We start from the raw sequence: 19,814 nt of genomic DNA on the forward strand, positions 1-19,814 counted from the left end.
GAAGCCATAGACAGTAGCAGAGTTAAAGCAGATGAAGATGCGGATAAATGGGGATGGGCATTGGCTCTGTTCGGGGTTACTCCAAAAATCCGTTCTAGGTTCCAGGAGGTGCAGTGGATTAATTACTTGTGGTATAATCAACAAAGATACCTGAACTGGACATTGGCAGCAGTAGGAGCCTTAACCGAACAACTGCACGCCACCTCGCTAATGACAATGCAAAATAGATTAGCTATTGAGATGATGATGGCTGATGAACAAGGAGTTTGTATTATGATCAAAGCCACCGAATGTTGCACAGCTATTCCCATGCGTACAGGGGAAGACGGAAATTTGACAGAGCTCTTAATCACACTTGAGGAGATGCAACAGGAACTGTTAAGTAACTCCATAGGAGGGAGAAATGAAACTGACGATTCTGGATACATTGTAGGGAATGGAATGAATATTGGCCCACTGTTTTCACTGTTTGGGACTCTAAGGAGAGGGTGGATATCATGGAAAGACTGGTTATACCAGATAGGTGTAATCTTGGCACTAACAGGGGTGGCGGTCTTGCTGGTAATATGTTGTGGTATTCCCTTGATAAAATTTCTGGTCAATAAATTGATTTCATCCACAGTAGGACAGCTCCCACTGTTAGCCATCCGAGCCCTGGAAGAAAGCACAAACGAAACAGACAGAGAACCAGAATATATGGAAATGGATGAAATACCAATTATCCTCCCCGACAGCCCCCAGCTCCCTAATATTGTGGCGTACACCCCAGATAGGGAGGACTGGGACGGACCGTGCTTGGTGATATTGTAGACGAGGAAGAAGACATGCACGCACATTTACATTCACACACATGCACCCACAAAAATGAGGGATAGGATAGACAATATCTGAAAGAATGACATGGAGCTGTAATAATGAACGTATATGTATATTACTAGGACACAGGAGTATGGCTGAGAGACCAGACTCCCCTGATCAGGGACCTATGCCTGATCTGCCTCTATCAAGTCTGATTGGACTCTCAGAACTGTTTGGAGGAGAGGATATACAGGAGGGATGGTCGAGACATGATTGGTCGCCACAGCCGCCTTCCATCCAGCAGCTAAACCAGTTGGCAACAGAAGGATCTTCATCATTCCAGCACCTGGCGATGACGGCTTCACAGAATCTGCCTGCAGCAAGAGTCGGCCCGAGGACTCCACCATCACCTGAAGGACCCTTTGGACTCAGGAACACACCCCTTCCGCAGATGCCATGGAGACAGTCACATGTGCCAGTGGCAACGATACCCTCCAGGGGAGGCAGCCAAGGTCGGCCATATGCAGCAACTGCCCGAGTGCATCCTAAACCCAATTCACTGCTAGGACCTGTCCCCAGCTTTCCACCCCCAAGGCAGGAGAGATATTCTGATCAGCCCAGTACCTCTGGAGGAGGATCAGCAGGGGTAGACCTTAGCCGAACTCACCCACCAGGACAGAGGGGAGCTTTGTACAGGCTGCTAAATGCCCAGAGTGTCCCACCCACTTGCCTGTGCGACATCAACAATACTCCCCCCCCACACACGAAATGCCTTCCCCCTTGTACTTCCTGTCCCCTGGACTGCACAACCTTAATCTGGTCATGGTCACCCCACAGGACATGGCAATCTTGGTTCGAGAGCTTCGTCTTCCACAAGAGTCTGTTCCAAAAACCTTGGAGCAGCTCCTGCCCCTCACAAATCACATTCCCCATGAGCTATTTGAGGAAATCATGCCACAACTAAGTCAGACAGCTGCTACCTGTTCAGGATACACCGTGACAATGCCAACATCTCTTGTGCTCAGGAGGGCCTCCATACTCAACTGTGTGGTCTTCAGTCTAGTATGGACATGCTAGCCTGCATGATGGAGCATATGGAAAGGGAACAGCTAGGGCTGGCCACCACCACCCTGAACGTGGGCAAGAATTCTCTGGGGGCCCTGTACAACCTGGCCAAGCAGCACAAGGAGCTGGAAAGATCCATCAGAGAACTGCACGACTGTCTGAAAGCCAGAATTCCTGATCCTTCCCCCACTACCCCTGAAAGGCCAACCTCCCCATGTTCCCCAACTTCTCCCAAAACTTCAGATGCTGAGTAAATGCTGAGGAGCGCGGACTGACGTAATGGCACTGAACACGGACTATGATCTTGGTTCTTGAGTTTGAATTGCGGACTGGTTTCAGAAATCTGAGTGTAAATAAAACAAAGAAGGATATATGTTAGTAACGAAGGTTGGGTAAATGTCTGTCCTTACCATCATCTGCGTAACACAGATAAAGCTAAATGCATACACATAGATATCACATTGCAAAGTTATAAAAAGGGGACCCTTACACGGCGTGTTTGTAGATTTAGTAGTAAAGATGCACCATAGGGACCCCTTTTTCTTAAATTATAGCATGCCTCAAGAGACATGCATCGCCTAAATTTGGCGTCTAGCCAAAAAGGGCATTAGAAAACAAGCTGAAAAAGAAGAAAAACAAAGTGGAGAATGTTGAGAAATGGCCTATAATGAAAACCATTATATGATTGACTAAGGCAAATGACTTAAGGACGGACATGAAGGGAAACCATTTATTGTGTTTATCATTTAACTAGACATAGCTGCGCTAACCTTAGAATAGTTTCTTGATTGGTTGACTAAATAGTGGTAACATAGGGGTTATTTGATGCATTTAAATAATAAATGTGTGACGCTTTAACAAAATAATATGTAGAACCAAGTATAATGGGTTGGAGCCTCTGGTTGAGTGAGTCAATAGATGCCAGAAGATGATTGGTTGCACTGATGTCAATGTAAAGCCTTTACTTTGCCATGATTAAGAAGTTGCTGTAACTTGTTTTATGTGGCCATTTTAAGTGCCTTGAATTACACCAAAACTCATTGTTTGAATGTCACCTTGCGTTGATATAATCCGGCTAATTGCTCACCTTGTGCCTTAGTATGTAGGTTCACCTGCACTGCAATATATTTACCGTGTGAAGTATCACTGATATTCATATCCGCACCAGAGTTATCAGTAAGTCGAGTGATGTGTTTTTCTTTTTTATTGCAATGCACAAATGAGGATGTCTTGTCAGTAAACAACCCAAGAGTATAGTTGATGTAATGGGACTCTTTCGAGTCCCAGAGGAGGGACTGTAGAAGAATTTTTAGGTCCATATTTGAACTGTGATGAACTATCAAGTGTCCAGATCCGAACTGTATGTCCTCTGATTGAACTAGCAGGTGTTCAACCCAAAAAAAGGGCTCTATTAGTCATTCAGTCTGTCAGGGGCTTTCCAAGGCCTTTTAGGTGCTTTCCCGCAGGCCACGTGCAGGGGCCTCAGGCCAGCTGCACCTGTGGCTGAAGGTCTTTTAAAAAAATCAGTTGTAAATCCTTCATGTTTTAATGGGAGCGTTTGTCACATTGAAATAATGGCCTAACACCTGCTTAGGGTTCACTAGAGGACGCTTCCAATAGAAAACCATGTCTTGGGAATGAAATAAATAAAAAAGTCAAAGGAGGAGCGATGCCCGCGGGTCTCCAATAAATAGATGAGCGCGGTTGTCATATTCAGTCTCTCTAGAGGACTCAGTTTGTCTAAGCTCTGTGTCGAAGGCTTAAATAAACTTAAAAACTCTGTGCATTTTATCTTGCTTAAGGCTGAATTATTCTAAAGTGTTGTGTCATTTTCTAGCATATCACTTGCAATTAGTTTGTGTTATCTAAAAGACGACATCCTGAGAAGACTAAAGACGAGCCGCGACAAGCCACTGACTTTAGCAGGTGATTTCACTTTGAACAGGTATTATGAGTTAAACAGTTTTTGGACTGGCCTACACAAAACAAATGGTGGCCATCCCAGGGTGGCAGCTGTAGCCAGGTAGCCGTCAATGAAGAATTACACAAAAATGCTCCAATCATATTGAAGAACTGTACCACATTATTTATCTGATCATGAATCTTCCAAAAAAATATAGTTTGGATTATCAGTGAATGAATGTTAGAGTAAAAACAGCACAGATGGAGACAAAGGTCAATTTCAGTTTGCACACGGGTCAAAAGTTAAAGCTGCTCCAATTTTGGTAAAAAATGATGCAGATTATTGGTTTGAGTTAATAGTTTGCACCATCTGTTATGCTTAGTTATGTTACAGCGCAACATGACAGAATCCATTGAACCTCAACTTGTTTCAGCTAAGCAAAATGAGGATGTAAAATGTCAAACAGATGTTAAAATAGGACAATCCAGAATTTAGTATTCAGCTGATGAATTAGTTTCAGTCAAATGATTCTTTCTCTCATAACTTTTAGGTGTGTGTGTTTTAAATCATGTTATGTTATTGAAGCCAGGGACAACTGTGGCACCTAGAGGATGTGTGCACTCCAGTCAATGGCCCAAGAGTGAGTTAAACCACCTTGACACTTGCATGAATTTAATCCCAGCAATTCGCGATGCCAATGCGACCCGCTTTGTCCCACTGAATGCATTATATAAAATATTTCATAGTGGATGATGCATTTGCTCTTGGAACAATCTCTCATCGCTCCCGGTATCAGAGGAATTATCTACAGCTTTTCTCGTGTGCTTTATGAGGTGGAGGTCACATTTGGAATCGTTTCAAAGGTAATTATTTATATGTAGTAATGGATTGGTAAAATAGTTGCATTTTTCATTCCTTAAATGGTAGACAGACTGCATTTATATAGTGCTTTTCCATCTGCATCAGACGCTCAAAGCGCTTTACAATAATGCCTCACATTCACCCCGATGTCAGGGTGCTGCCATACAAGGCGCTCACTACACGCCAGGAGCAATACGGGATTAAAAACCTTGCCCGAGGGCCCTTAGTGATTTTCCATTATGTTTATTCCAGATGTAACATCTCCTCACTCATTTACATGCACTGCGGCAATGAGACACATTGACTTGCAGCGAGTGTTATGGAATAGATTGTGCAATGTTCACATCTAGTTCACAATATTAATGCATGTCAGAGATTTTAAACAATTCAACATTTTTTTGCACACAACCACACAGTTTACAACATTTTTCTTGCCGGCACGCCAGATTGTGTGTCAGTGTGGGGGATCAGATTTGCACAAGTGTTGAGACACCTTTAGTTACCGTTACTCACCCTTGCGTGCTTGACCCAAACAGTGTGGTTTTACCAGCAGTCTTCTCCCTTGCAGTGAACTTGTGTTGTGTCTTGTACCACTCAAGTCGGCTTGGCCCGGTGTGACTTCCAGCTCTAAGGACAAAATATCTCCTGTGGGTTCGCTCCATTTTTCCCAGGTATCCCTGCTTCACCACATCCCCGTGCTGCCTGGAACAGGACATGAGGGCACTGGACAGAGGGACGAGCGTGTTGGGAACCTGGCCTGTAGGGGACCATCTATGACAGAAGGGAGATGAAAGAAGCAGGTTCTCCTGTGCCACAAGGCTACAGCTCTCTTTACTTTCAAAGTCGTCGTCCCATTCTATCTGGCAGTTGTTCCAGGGAGGCCACGGAGGGGAGCCGGCTGACAGCCATGTGTGGGTGGAGCTGCAGCAATGAGAGGACAGAGGAGAGCTGGTGGCAGGTGCAGATCCGCTCTGGGATGCACACTCATTACCTCCTTCTGCCATCACATCCAGTTTAAACCTAAAACACATTACAGCAAGTGAGAAACTTTCCTGTAGAAATACACGAGCACTGCTGCTCCAGATACAAAGCCTGTCTGGGAGCAAACTTAACGTGCTACCTCCCAATCTACCATACAAGTATCAGTAGTACTAGGTGTTTTGTGGCAAAATACCTGAATTACCAAACTGCATATACTGACAAATATGATGCAGAAAAAAAAAAAAAATTTAACAACAACACACAAAGAAGTCCTGTTCTATCCGCTTGAAGACATTGAACTACAATACTTTCTTGTGACTCCATTGAGACATTTAATTGAAATCCACGTTCAGAAGGAATTCAACTTACAAGGTCAAGATCACATGATGCAACAATTAAGTAAAATTCTAATTACCACATTTTCCAAAGTCAGTTTTTGTTGTGGTTTTGTTTTTTTACGCAAAAGCTTGTGATTTTGTTTTTTACGCAATATTGCAAAGATTTGTGTGTGTTTGTGCTCAGCATAAATCCAGTCCCATTACTGCCAGGGTCTTCAAATTGACCACTGTTGGGACACAGACCTTGGACAAGTTCAAAGATGGCTAACCTTGAGCTATTCTAAGCGGTCAAACGGTCACATTCATTGATTACATGCTCATATGGCCGAGGGTATTTTAGCATTGCCTTACATTTACTAGTTTGTGAGGACCTGTGACTTAAACTCCAGTACAATGTCTACACTGAAAGAAAAAAAAATATATCACACATTTGTTAATAATAATATATATATGTTGGGCTTTCCCAGGAATCAACACACAAAACAGAAGAAACTCCAATTATACAACAGTGTACAATAAAACCCTAAATTACAGAGCTAATTGCAGGAGGAGAAAGAAAAGTCAAAACCGACTCACTTTTATTGCAAAAGTCTGTATGTTGTACACAGCTTCCTTAAAAAAAAAAAAAAAAAATCCACTGTTCACTTCTGCATCGGTGCCCATCTGATGTTTTCTGCTGTTCAAACTGCATCAATTAACATCCATTGTTGTTCATTGCACCTTTATGTGCCCGTCTTGGTTAGTTTTGGAATTTAAGAGTTGTCCCCAGGGATGTGACATGTTAAAAAGTGTTCCACAATCAGAAACAAAACAGCGCAGCTTGTTTCCCTATATGTTTTTCACAGGTGTGACTTATACTGTGGGAAAAACACCACCCTGAAGATGTCAGAGCAAGATGAATTAGCTTCATGCACATCTTCACATGGTGTCCAGAAGATTATTTAGGAGGAGCTGCACTTACAAGACTCACAGACTGATTCCAATAGAACCCCAAAATGTGGAGAGGGTAGCAACCTGTTTTCAACATGCTACAGTAGACATTCTGCATACACGAGGCAGTTAAAGTCTGAATCACTAATGAAAGACAGCTGCAGCCCAAACAGGTATGACAGAAAGTTAAGAATTTTTATGTATAATTTGTTAGCCATCTTGTCCCAGGGACTTTTTTCCCCACAATAAATGCATGAGGTCATATTCTGCATCAACAGGATTTTAATGTGACATTTCCTGTCATGAAAAATGTAAAGTGTTATAAATTCAATGTTACACAGTAGCCTCATTTTCTTCTTGACTTCAACTAGAAATATAGACAAGCTTATCGCTGAACAATCTGAAAGTTGGCAGAAACATGTTGCAGAAAAAAGTAAACAACAGAACAGTTGACTTTACAAATTATCCAACAATCTTTTGAATTTGCTGAAAAATTCAGCCTGTTAGTAATGAAGCAGAGTGTCTTTCCCCATTTAACAGAAACAGTAAAAACTCAGCATTTACCTGGAACCATGCAGACTCTCACCTTTTCATTTCAAGTTGCCTGCAGAAGTTAAGCAGCTTTTCCAGATAATTTCATGATTTTAATCCCAGCTTCAGCTCATCCTCTGCTTTGTCTGCCCAGGTGGGCCAATCAGTGCAGCCTTCAGGTGCCCCTCGGAAAACTCTGCTCCAGTGAGATGAGAAACAAGTTGAGGTAGAGTGCAAAGTATTCCTCAAACATTGAAGTGATCCTACCTGATACCAATAAACATGATTGATAGGGTAAGGAGGCAGATTTGCAGCATGTGCAAACACCCTGAACACTGTCCATTACTGACCGTACAAACGGCTCATTTTATGGACCAGAGTCTTTTGGCTCCATTCAATAACACTGTACTTCAAAGGCTGATGTAATGCTGCATTCCAGACAATGTGAGATGCATGAATTTCCCACCCGAAAATGGTCATTTTTGACATCACACAGTAACAAGATAATGGTTGAATGAGCACTTGTCACTGTGAATATGCAACGTGGGTGCAAAAAATACATTTATATGTATAAAAAAAATTCTACCATTATTTACACCTACACAGACACACTGGCTTTTTGATAGACCGATGGGTGTACCAAATGTTAAACCAAATCTTGAAAGTCCACCCTATAAGCCACACTGGCAATACAAGTGTGTTGCCTGTGGGGATCCATGGGTTCTAGATTGGGTTGTATTTATAAAATAGATAGTTGACATTTTTCAAGGGTGGTCTTAAATTATGCAACGTTTCTATAAAGAGTTGGAATGGTGTGTTAGTCCAGAATGTTTTTAGAACCTTAGACCTCAATAGTTTTTAGATGAAGAACTCAACCCTTTTTTTTTTCTATTAATTATGTAATATTTTAATGCGAATTTACTGTCTTAATTTATTCATAAATTGTTTCGTTTTTTTGTTATCATATACCTCTGGCATCCATCCGATGGTGTAGCATCCAGTTGTTTTTTGCTTTTTTTGTTTGTTTTTAATACACTTTTTCAATTCAATTTCTTTCATTTATATAGCACCAAATCACAACAAATCTGCCTCAAGGCGCTTCACACAAGTAAGGTCTAACCTTACCAACCTCTAGACCAAGCACACAGATGAAAGTTGTAAGAAAAAACTCCTTCTGATGATTTCAGGAAGAAACCTCAAGCAGTCTGGTCTGCTTGAGGTTTCTTCCTGGGGTGACTTACTGCTTGGGCCATGCTAGCGACACAGTTGACAATACAAATATACAGGAAATTTTGGTCTTTTGTTTCTATCTGCATTTGCGCGAATGACTTATCAGTCCAATGCACGAGTGCCCTCTGCCACTTCACCGTACATAAGATCTTTGAGAATGCAGCCCGGATCCATTCTCCTGATGTGGCCAAGCCAATGGAGGCGCCTTTCGCCAAGAATGGTGAACATGCTGCTCATGTTGGTGTGTTCCAAGACCTCTGTTGGGCACCTTGTCCTGCCATTCGATGTGCAGAATTCGTCTAAAGCACCTCAGATGGTAGCTGTTGAGCTTTTTCTCATGTCTGGCGTAGGCAGTCCATGCCTTGCTACCGTAGAAGAGTGTGCTGAACACGCAGGTCTGGTAGACGTACAGTTTTGTCTTCTCACTGAGGCTGGAGGTGTTACAGACTCTGTGGCTTAGTCTTGACATAACTGCTGCTGCCTTCACAATCCTGCTGTTCATCTCTGCATCAATGCAGAGTGAGTTAGAGATGTTGACCCAAGGTATGTGAAGTGCTCCAGGACTTCCAGGCTGTACCCATCAATGTCAATGTTAGGGGAGCAACTGTGCCCTGTGCCCTGACATTTGTCTTCTTCAGACTAATGGTCAGTCCGAACTCTTTGCAGGCATGAGAGAGGCAACTAACAAACTGCTGCAGACTATCTTCGGATGTCAAGGCTGCATCGTCGGCAAAGAGCATTTCACGGATGAGTACCTCCACAACCTTGCTCTTGGCGCGAAGTTGGTTGACGTTGAAGAGCCTGCTGCCAGCCTTCTGCAGGAGCCTGAAGAGTCCGCTTCGACTGACCAAGGCGAAAGCCTGACATCTACATATATATACGAGGTCTGTTAAAAAGTATCAGACCTTTTTATTTTTTTCAAAAACCTGATGGATTTGAATCACGTGTGCTTGCATGAGCCAACCTTGAACCTTCATGTGCATGTGTGATTTTTTTTTTCAGGCTTGTCAGTTGCGTCATTTGCTTGTAGGCAGCCTTTGTGTGAGGATGGGTGGAGTCTCTCGTCGTTTTTTCTTTGCAAGGAAATGGAGGAACGACTGGAGCAGCGTGACTACATCACATTTTGCCAGAAACTGGGCGACAGCCAGGTGGAAACCATTCGGATTATTCACCCTTACCAAAAAATTGTACTGATAAGTATATAAAAAGTAAACTGGAAGTATACTTGAAACATACTTGCATGTACTACTTTTTGGTAAGGGCAGACGGCTTTCGGTGATGATGATATGGGCATCACACAGATTAAGGAGCGGTACAACCGGTTTAAAGACGGCCGCACAACGGTGGAGATCGAGCCGTGCTCCGGGCAGCCATCAACATGCTGAAATGACCAGATCATTTCCAAAGTGAATGTCATGTGACTATCCGAGAAATTGTGGGAGGTGGACATCAGCACCTTTTCGGCACATTCCATTGTGACAGAAGATTTGGCCATGAAAAGAGTTGGTATATATATATATATATATATATATATATATATACCTACCTTCAAGAACTTAGCAGTTGCCTGGCTGCCTTGGAACCTTGTACAGCTAGTTTCACACTCAGCCTTGTTGGTGATAATGGATATGTTTGTCAGTGAGCTTGTTGCCAAGTCGAAGCCCTGCACTTTGCTGTACATCGTGAAGTGCTTTCACGTGTTCCCAAGTCACTATTCCATCTGGGCTCCTCATCACCTTGAAGACATGGAATGTGGTTCTGAGCAACTTCATCATATGACAAATGTCAGGTATTATGTATGTTGGATGATCTTAGCCTTCCACAGGTTTTATGAGGACATTGTACAATGCTGATCTAGGGTTAAGGTCAGCACCCATCAGGTTGCACATCACGATGTTTGTTGCATGTCCATTCATTACTAGTGCATAGACCTTGAAGTCAAGGTCACAGGGTTTTTCCAGGCAGTGCTATACCAGTTCCCTTTGAGTGTCACAATTAACACCTTTACTAGAAAGTGTGCGCCTTGCATTGGCCATTGATTCCAACCAGCATCAGGATCAAGGCTAATCGCCAAAACAAATAAAGAATAATTTAATAATTAGCTCTAGGGCTGTATAAATATCATTGTATATTAGTACATTAGTGTATTAGTAGCTTGAACAATCTCAATAATAAAAATGATTCACTACGAGATATGTACTTGTCTGTAGACAAATCATATAAGCTTGTACAATATATATAGAAGGCTTCTCGATCTGTAGTTGCAGAATGCAGAGTTTATGGGAACATCTAACATTTTACAGTGGAGTAAAAAAGTATTTAGTCAGTCCCTGATTGTGCAAGTTCTCCTACTTAGAAAGATGAGAGAGGTCTGTAATTTTCAGCATAGGTACACTTCAACTGTGAGAAACACAATGAGAAAAAAAAAATCCAGAAAATCATATTGTAGGGAATTTAAAGAATTTATTTGAAAATTATGGTGGAATATAAGTATTTGGTCAATAATAAAAGTTCAACTCAATACTTTGTAACATAATCTTTGTTGGCAATGACAGAGGTCAAATGTTTCCTGTAAGTCTTCACCAGGTTTGCACACACTGTAGCTGGTATTTTGGCCCATTCCTCCATGCAGATCTCCTCTAGAGCAGTGATGTTTTGGGGCTGTTGCTGGGCCACATGGACTTTCAACTCCCTCAACAAATTTTCTATGGGGTTGAGGTCTGGAGACTGGCTTGGCCACTCCAGGACTTTGAAATGCCTTTTACGGAGCCACTCCTTCATTGACGAGTGGTGTGTTTAGGATCATTGTCATGCTGGAAGACCTAGCCACATTGCATCTTCAATGCTGTCACTGATGGAAGGAGGTTTTGTCTTAAAATCTCACGATACATGGCCACATTCATTCTTCCCTTAACACGGATCAGTCGTCCTTTCCCCTTTGCAGAAAAACAGCCCCAAAGCATGATGTTTCCACCCCATGCTTCACAGTAGATATAGTGTTCTTGGAATGCAACTCAGCATTCTTCTTCCTCCAAACATGACGAGTTGGGTTTTTACCAAAATGTTCTATTTTGGTTTCATCTGACCACATGATACTCTCCCAATCCTCTTCTGGATCATCCATATGCTCTCTGGCAATCATCAGATGGGCCTGGACATGTACTGGCTTAAGCAGGAGGACACGCCTGGCACTGCAGGACTTGAGTCCCTCTCTGCGTAGTGTGTAGCCTTTGTTGCTTTGGTCCTAGCTCTCTGCAGGTCATTCATCAGGTCCCTCTGTGTAGTTCTGGGATTTTTGTTCACCGTTCTCATGATCATTTTGACCCCACGGGATGAGATCTTGCGTGGAGCCCCAGATCAAGGGAGATTTTCAATGGTCTTATATCAATCAATCAATCAACTTTTTTCTTGTATAGCGCCAAATCACAACAAACAGTTGCCCCAAGGCGCTCCACATTGCAAGGCAAGGCCATACAATAATTATGAAACACAGTCTACGTCTAAAGCAACATAACCAAGGGATGGTCCAGGGTCACCCGATCCAGCCCTAACTATAAGCCTTAGCGAAAAGGAAAGTTTTAAGCCTAATCTTAAAAGTAGAGAGGGTATCTGTCTCCCTGATCTGAATTGGGAGCTGGTTCCACAGGAGAGGAGCCTGAAAGCTGAAGGCTCTGCCTCCCATTCTACTCTTACAAACCCTAGGAACTACAAGTAAGCCCGCAGTCTGAGATCGAAGCGCTCTAATGGGGTAATATGGTACTACGAGGTCCCTAAGATAAGATGGGACCTGATTATTCAAAACCTTATAAGTAAGAAGAAGAATTTTAAATTCTATTCTAGCATTAACAGGAAGCCAATGAAGGGAGGCCAACACGGGTGAGATATGCTCTCTCCTGCTAGTCCCCGTCAGTACTCTAGCTGCAGCATTCTGAACCAACTGAAGGCTTTTTAGGGAACTTTTAGGACAACCTGATAATAATGAATTACAATAGTCCAGCCTAGAGGAAATAAATGCATGAATTAGTTTTTCAGCATCACTCTGAGACAAGACCTTTCTGATTTTAGAGATATTGCGTAAATGCAAAAAGGCAGTCCTACATATTTGTTTAATATGCGCTTTGAATGACATATCCTGATCAAAAATAACTCCAAGATTTTGTCACAGTATTACTAGAGATCAGGGAAATGCCATCCAGAGTAACGATCTGGTTAGACACCATGCTTCTAAGATTTGTGGGGCCAAGTACAATAACTTCAGTTTTATCTGAGTTTAAAAGCAGGAAATTAGAGGTCATCCATGTCTTTATGTCTGTAAGACAATCCTGCAGTTTAGCTAATTGGTGCGTATCCTCTGGCTTCATGGATAGATAAAGCTGGGTATCATCTGCGTAACAATGAAAATTTAAGCAATACCGTCTAATAATACTGCCCAAGGGAAGCATGTATAAAGTGAATAAAATTGGTCCTAGCACAGAACCTTGTGGAACTCCATAATTAACTTTAGTCTGTGAAGAAGATTCCCCATTTACATGAACAAACTGTAATCTATTAGACAAATATGATTCAAACCACCGCAGCGCAATGCCTTTAATACCTATGACATGCTCTAATCTCTGTAATAAAATTTTATGGTCAACAGTATCAAAAGCAGCACTGAGGTCCAACAGAACAAGCACAGAGATAAGTCCACTGTCCGAAGCCATAAGAAGATCATTTGTAACCTTCACTAATGCTGTTTCTGTACTATGATGAATTCTAAAACCTGACTGAAACTCTTCAAATAGACCATTCCTCTGCAGGTGATCAGTTAGCTGTTTTACAACTACCCTCTCAAGAATCTTTGAGAGAAAAGGAAGGTTGGAGATTGGCCTATAATTAGCTAAGATAGCTGGGTCAAGTGATGGCTTTTTAAGTAATGGTTTAATTACTGCCACCTTAAAGGCCTGTGGTACATAACCAACTAACAAAGATAGATTGATCATATTTAAGATTGAAGCATTAAATAATGGTAGGACTTCCTTGAGCAGCCTGGCAGGAATGGGGTCTAATAAGCATGTTGATGGTTTGGATGAAGTAACTAATGAAAATAACTCAGACAGAACAATCGGAGAGAAAGAGTCTAACCAAATACCGGCATCACTGAAAGCAGCCAAAGATAACGATACATCTTTGGGATGGTTATGAGTAATTTTTCTCTAATAGTCAAAATTTTGTTAGCAAAGAAAGTCATCTTTGTCAGCCTGGCTACAGTGCTGAAAAGAAACCTGGGGTTGTTCTTATTTTCTTCAATTAGTGATGAGTAGAAAGATGTCCTAGCTTCATGAAGGGCTTTCTTATAGAGCAACAAACTCTTTTTCCAGGCTAAGTGAAGATCTTCTAAATTAGTGAGACGCCATTTCCTCTCCAACTTACGGGTTATCAGCTTTAAGCTACGAGTTTGTGAGTTATACCACGGAGTCAGACACTTCTGATTTAAAGCTCTCTTTTTCAGAGGAGCTACAGCATCCAAAGTTGTCTTCAATGAGGATGTAAAACTATTGACAAGATACTCTAACTCCCTTACAGAGTTTAGGTAGCTACTCTGCTCTGTGTTGATATATGACATTAGAGAACATAAAGAAGGAATCATATCCTTAAACCTAGTTACAGCGCTTTCTGAAAGACTTCTAGTGTAATGAAACTTATTCCCCACTGCAGGGTAGTCCATCAGGGTAAATGTAAATGTTATTAAAAATGATCAGACAAAAGGGAGTTTTCAGGGAATACTGTTAAGTCTTCTATTTCCATACCATAAGTCAGAACAAGATCTAAAATATGATTAAAGTGGTGGGTGGACTCATTTACTTTTTGAGCAAAGCCGATAGAGTCTAATAATAGATTAAATGCAGTGTTGAGGCTGTCATTCTCAGCATCTGTGTGGATGTTAAAATCGCCCACTATAATTATCTTATCTGAGCTAAGCACTAAGTCAGACAAAAGGTCTGAAAATTCACAGAGAAACTCACAGTAACGACCAGGTGGACGATAGATAATAACAAATAAAACTGGTTTTTGGGACTTCCAATTTGGATGGACAAGACTAAGAGACAAGCTTTCAAATGAATTAAAGCTCTGTCTAGGTTTTTGATTAATTAATAAGCTGGAATGGAAGACTGCTGCTAATCCTCCGCCCCGGCCCGTGCTACGAGCATTCTGACAGTTAGTGTGACTCGGGGGTGTTGACTCATTTAAACTAACATATTCATCCTGCTGTAACCAAGTTTCTGTTAGGCAGAATAAATCAATACGTTGATCAATTATTATATCATTTACCAACAGGGACTTAGAAGAAAGAGACCTAATGTTTAATAGACCACATTTAACTGTTTTAGTCTGTGGTGCAATTGAAGGTGCTATATTATTTTTTCTTTTTGAATTTTTATGCTTAAATAGATTTTTGCTAGTTATTGGTGGTCTGGGAGCAGGCACCGTCTCTACTGGGATGGGGTAATAGGGGGATGGCAGGGGGAGAGAAGCTGCAGAGAGGTGTATAAGACCACAGCTCTGCCTCCTGGTCCCAACGCTAGACAGTCACAGTTTGGAGGATCCCAAAAAATTGGCCAGATTTCTAGAAATGAGAGCTGCTCCCTCTAAAGTGGGATGGATGCCGTCTCTCCTAACAAGACCAGGTTTTCCCCAGAAGCTTTGCCAATTATCAATGAAACCCACCTCATTTTTTGGACACCACTCAGACAGCCAGCAATTCAAGGAGAACATGCGGCTAAACATGTCACTCCCGGTCTGATTGGGGAGGGGCCCAGAGAAAACAACAGAGTCCGACATTGTTTTTGCAAAGTTACACACCGATTCAATGTTAATTTTAGTGACCTCCGATTGGCGTAACCGAGTGTCATTACTGCCGACGTGAATTACAATCTTACCAAATTTACGCTTAGCCTTAGCCAGCAATTTCAAATGTCCTTCGATGTCGCCTGCTCTGGCCCCCGGAAGACAATTGACAATGGTTGCTGGTGTTGCTAACTTCACATTTCTCAAAACAGAGTCGCCAATAACCAGAGTTTGATCCTCGGCGAGTGTATCGTCGAGTGGGGAAAAACGGTTAGAGATGTGAACGGGTTGACGGTGTACACGGGGCTTCTGTTTAGGGCTACGCTTCCTCCTCACAGTCACCCAGTCAGCCTGCCTTCCCGACTGCACGGGGTCTGCCAGGGGGGAACTAACGGCGGCTAAGCTACCTTGGTCCGCACCGACTACAGGGGCCTGGCTAGCTGTAGAATTTTCCACGGTGTGGAGCCGAGCCTCCAATTCGCCCAGCCTGGCCTCCAAAGCTACGAATAAGCTGCACTTATTACAAGTACCGTTACTGCTAAAAGAGGCCGAGGAATAACTAAACATTTCACACCCAGAGCAGAAAAGTACGGGAGAGACAGGAGAAGCCGCCATGCTAAAACGGCTAAGAGCTAGTAGCTACGCTAAGCTAGCGGATTCCCAAACAGGGAATCCGACACTAGACAGGCTGTGGAGCAGCACAGGTAACGCACGACAACAGTGCTAAAATAAAATAAAAATCCACTAGACAGGCTGTGGAGCAGCACAGGTAACGCACAACAACAGTGCTAAAAAATAAAATAAAATAAAAATAAAAATCCACAGGACAGGCTGTGGAGCAGCACAGGCAACGCACGACAACAGTGCTAAAACAAAATAAAAATCCACTAGACAGGCTGTGGAGCAGCACAGGTAACGCACGACAACAGTGCTAAAAAATAAAATAAAAATAAAAATCCACTGGACAGGCTGTGGAGCAGCACAGGCAACGCACGACAACAGTGCTAAAACAAAATAAAAATCCACTGGACAGGCTGTGGAGCAGCACAGGTAACGCACGACAACAGTGCTAAATCAAAATCCACTGGACAGGCTGTGGAGCAGCACAGGTAACGCACGACAACAGTGCTAAAATAAAAATAAAAATCCACTGGACAGGCTGTGGAGCAGCACAGGCAACGCACGACAACAGTGCTAAAACAAAATAAAAATCCACTAGACAGGCTGTGGAGCAGCACAGGTAACGCACGACAACAGCGCTAAATAAAAATCCACTGGACAGGCTGTGGAGCAGCACAGGTAACACACGACAACAGTGGTAAAAAATAAAATAAAAATCCACTAGACAGGCTGTGGAGCAGCACAGGTAACACACGACAACAGTGCTAAAAAAATAAATAAAATAAAAATCAAAATCCACTGGACACGCTGTGGAGCAGCACAGGTAACGCACGACAACAGTGCCAAAAAATAAAATAAAAATCCACTGGACAGGCTGTGGAGCAGCGCAGGTAACGCACGACAACAGTGCCAAAAAACAAAACAAAAATCCACTGAACAGGCTGTGGAGCAGCGCAGGTAACACACGACAACAGTGCCAAAAAATAAAATAAAAATCCACTGGACAGGCTGTGGAGCAGCACAGGTAACACACGACAACAGTGGTAAAAAATAAAATAAAAATCCACTGGACAGGCTGTGGAACAGCACAGGTAACGCACGACAACAGTGGTAAAAAATAAAATAAAAATCCACTGAACAGGCTGTGGAGCAGCACAGGTAACGCACGACAACAGTGCTAAAAAATAAAATAAAAATCCACTGAACAGGCTGTGGAGCAGCACAGGTAACGCACGACAACAGTGCTAAAAAATAAAATAAAAATCCACTGAACAGGCTGTGGAGCAGCACAGGTAACGCACGACAACAGTGCTAAAAAATAAAATAAAAATCCACTGAACAGGCTGTGGAGCAGCACAGGTAACGCACGACAACAGTGCTAAAAAATAAAATAAAAATCCACTGAACAGGCTGTGGAGCAGCACAGGTAACGCACGACAACAGTGCTAAAAAATAAAATAAAAATCCACTGAACAGGCTGTGGAGCAGCGCAGGTAACACACGACAACAGTGCTAAAAAATAAAATAAAAATCCACTGAACAGGCTGTGGAGCAGCACAGGTAACGCACGACAACAGTGCTAAAAAATAAAATAAAAATCCACTGAACAGGCTGTGGAGCAGCGCAGGTAACACACGACAACAGTGCTAAAAAATAAAATAAAAATCCACTGAACAGGCTGTGGAGCAGCACAGGTAACGCACGACAACAGTGCTAAAAATAAAATAAAAATCCACTGGACAGGCTGTGGAGCAGCACAGGTAACACACGACAACAGTGCTAAAAAATAAAATAAAAATCCACTGAACAGGCTGTGGAGCAGCACAGGTAACGCACGACAACAGTGCTAAAAATAAAATAAAAATCCACTGAACAGGCTGTGGAGCAGCACAGGTAACGCACGACAACAGTGCTAAAAAATAAAATAAAAATCCACTGGACAGGCTGTGGAGCAGCACAGGTAACGCACGACAACAGTGCTAAAAAATAAAATAAAAATCCACTGAACAGGCTGTGGAGCAGCACAGGTAACGCACGACAACAGTGCTAAAAAATAAAATAAAAATCCACTGGACAGGCTGTGGAGCAGCACAGGTAACACACGACAACAGTGCTAAAATAAAATAAAAATCCACTAGGCAAGCTGTGGAGCAGCACGACAACAGTGCTAAAAAATAAAACAAAAATAAAAACGAAAGCGTTAGCAAGCTAGTTAGCCTGCCAACGCTGATGAAGGCCAGCTGATAAAAGAGCTCCGTCGCGATGCTTCGACCGTTAGAGGTCTTCCTTAGGCGTTGGAGCACGGTGAAAAAGTAAAAAAAAGTAAAAAAGTCTTGAAAAAGACTGTTAATTCAAAGAACTCAAACAGCTCAGTTCAAACAGCTAACAGATACAGCAGAACGCCGCTGTGCTCCGGAACAGGAAGTTCCATTTTCTTACAGTTGCTCCCACAGTTCATTTATTCACACCAACCTGCTTGACTATTGTAGATTCACTCTTCCCAGCCTGGTGCAGGTCTACCATGTTCTTCCTGGTGTCCTTTGACAGCTCTTTGGTCTTGGTCATGCTTGAGTTTGGAGTCTGACTGTTTGAGGCTGTGGATAAGTGTCTTTTATACAGATAACGAGTTCCAACAGGTGCCATTAATACAGGTAACAGGTAAAGGACAGAAGAGCTTCTTAAAGAATAAGTTAGAGGTCTGTGAGAGCCAGAAATCTTGCTTGTTTGTTATTGACCAAATACTTATTTTCCACCATAATTTACAAATAAATTCTTTAAAAATCCTACAATGTGATTTTCAAAGTCGTCCTGCTCGAGGTTGTAACATTGTTTGAACAGCTCCCAGGGTATGTCTGTAACACAAATCGGTGACTGTGAAACAGATGCAATATAGCAAGAACTGATATATGCCCCTCAAACTACAATTTTCATGCAGACAGGAATTGTTATGAAACACAATTTACACATGAATAAATCTAGACAGATGTAAATATGAATCAGTACTGAATTAAAAAATTCTCCTTTTTAAACTCTGATAAATGGTCATGAAAAATCTGTGACAAAAGAATGAAAATCCCCCCATCTCCCAGTGACTCCAGTTTATTTTTCAATTCTCCATTGATGAGGTTCTTGTTAGATAATATCTTCTGCTAATTCCTTATTCTATTATTTTATGTTAGTTATCAAGTATTTGCTATGGTTATGGTTCCCATCATGTATCAAACAACATGGGTGAAGACAAGGGGTGGATACTTTCAGGAAAATATAGCTAAGGCAATAGAAGGGCAAAAGACAGGTATTTTGGAAGTGTTCAGTTTTCCTTAGGTCTGTCATGTATATGTACAGTGAGGAAAATAAGTATTTGAACACCCTGTGATTTTGTAAGTTCTCCCACTTAGAAATCATGGAGGGGTCTGAAATTTTCATCTTAGGTGCATGTCCACTGTGAGAGACATAATCAAAAAAAAAAAAAAAAATCCGGAAATCACAATGTATGATTTTTTTAATAATCTATTTGCATATTACTGCTGCAAATAAGTATTTCATCACCTGCCAATCAGCATAAATTCTGGCCCTCAAAGACCTGTTAGTCCGCCTCTAAAAAGTCCACCTCCACTCCACTTATTATTCCAAATTAGAAGCACCTATTTGAGGTCGTTAGCTGCATAAAGACACCTGTCCACCCCACACAATCAGTAAGACTCCAACTAGACCAAAAGAGCTGAGAC

At 42.1% G+C, this 19,814-nt stretch overlaps 1 protein-coding gene across 2 annotated transcripts in view; it reads right to left on the reverse strand.

Moving 5' to 3' along the window:
• Positions 1 to 7,696, reverse strand: part of LOC117514045 (insulin receptor substrate 2-B-like) — a 29,847-nt gene extending 22,151 nt beyond the window's left edge. The window contains exons 1-2 of one of the 2 annotated variants that reach the window (XM_034174335.1): positions 7,463 to 7,696; positions 5,141 to 5,647 (exon numbers count right to left, since the gene is read on the reverse strand). In XM_034174335.1, coding sequence (XP_034030226.1) covers positions 5,141 to 5,647; positions 7,463 to 7,470 — 515 coding nt within the window. In that variant the 5' untranslated portion in view covers positions 7,471 to 7,696. The remainder of the gene's footprint in view (positions 1 to 5,140; positions 5,648 to 7,462) is intronic. The other variant, XM_034174343.1, reaches the window with a different exon arrangement.
• Between the last annotated feature and the right edge of the window lie 12,118 nt (positions 7,697 to 19,814).

The sequence above is a fragment of the Thalassophryne amazonica genome, chromosome 1, assembly GCF_902500255.1.
Source record: "Thalassophryne amazonica chromosome 1, fThaAma1.1, whole genome shotgun sequence".
Taxonomy (NCBI): Eukaryota; Metazoa; Chordata; class Actinopteri; order Batrachoidiformes; family Batrachoididae; genus Thalassophryne; species Thalassophryne amazonica.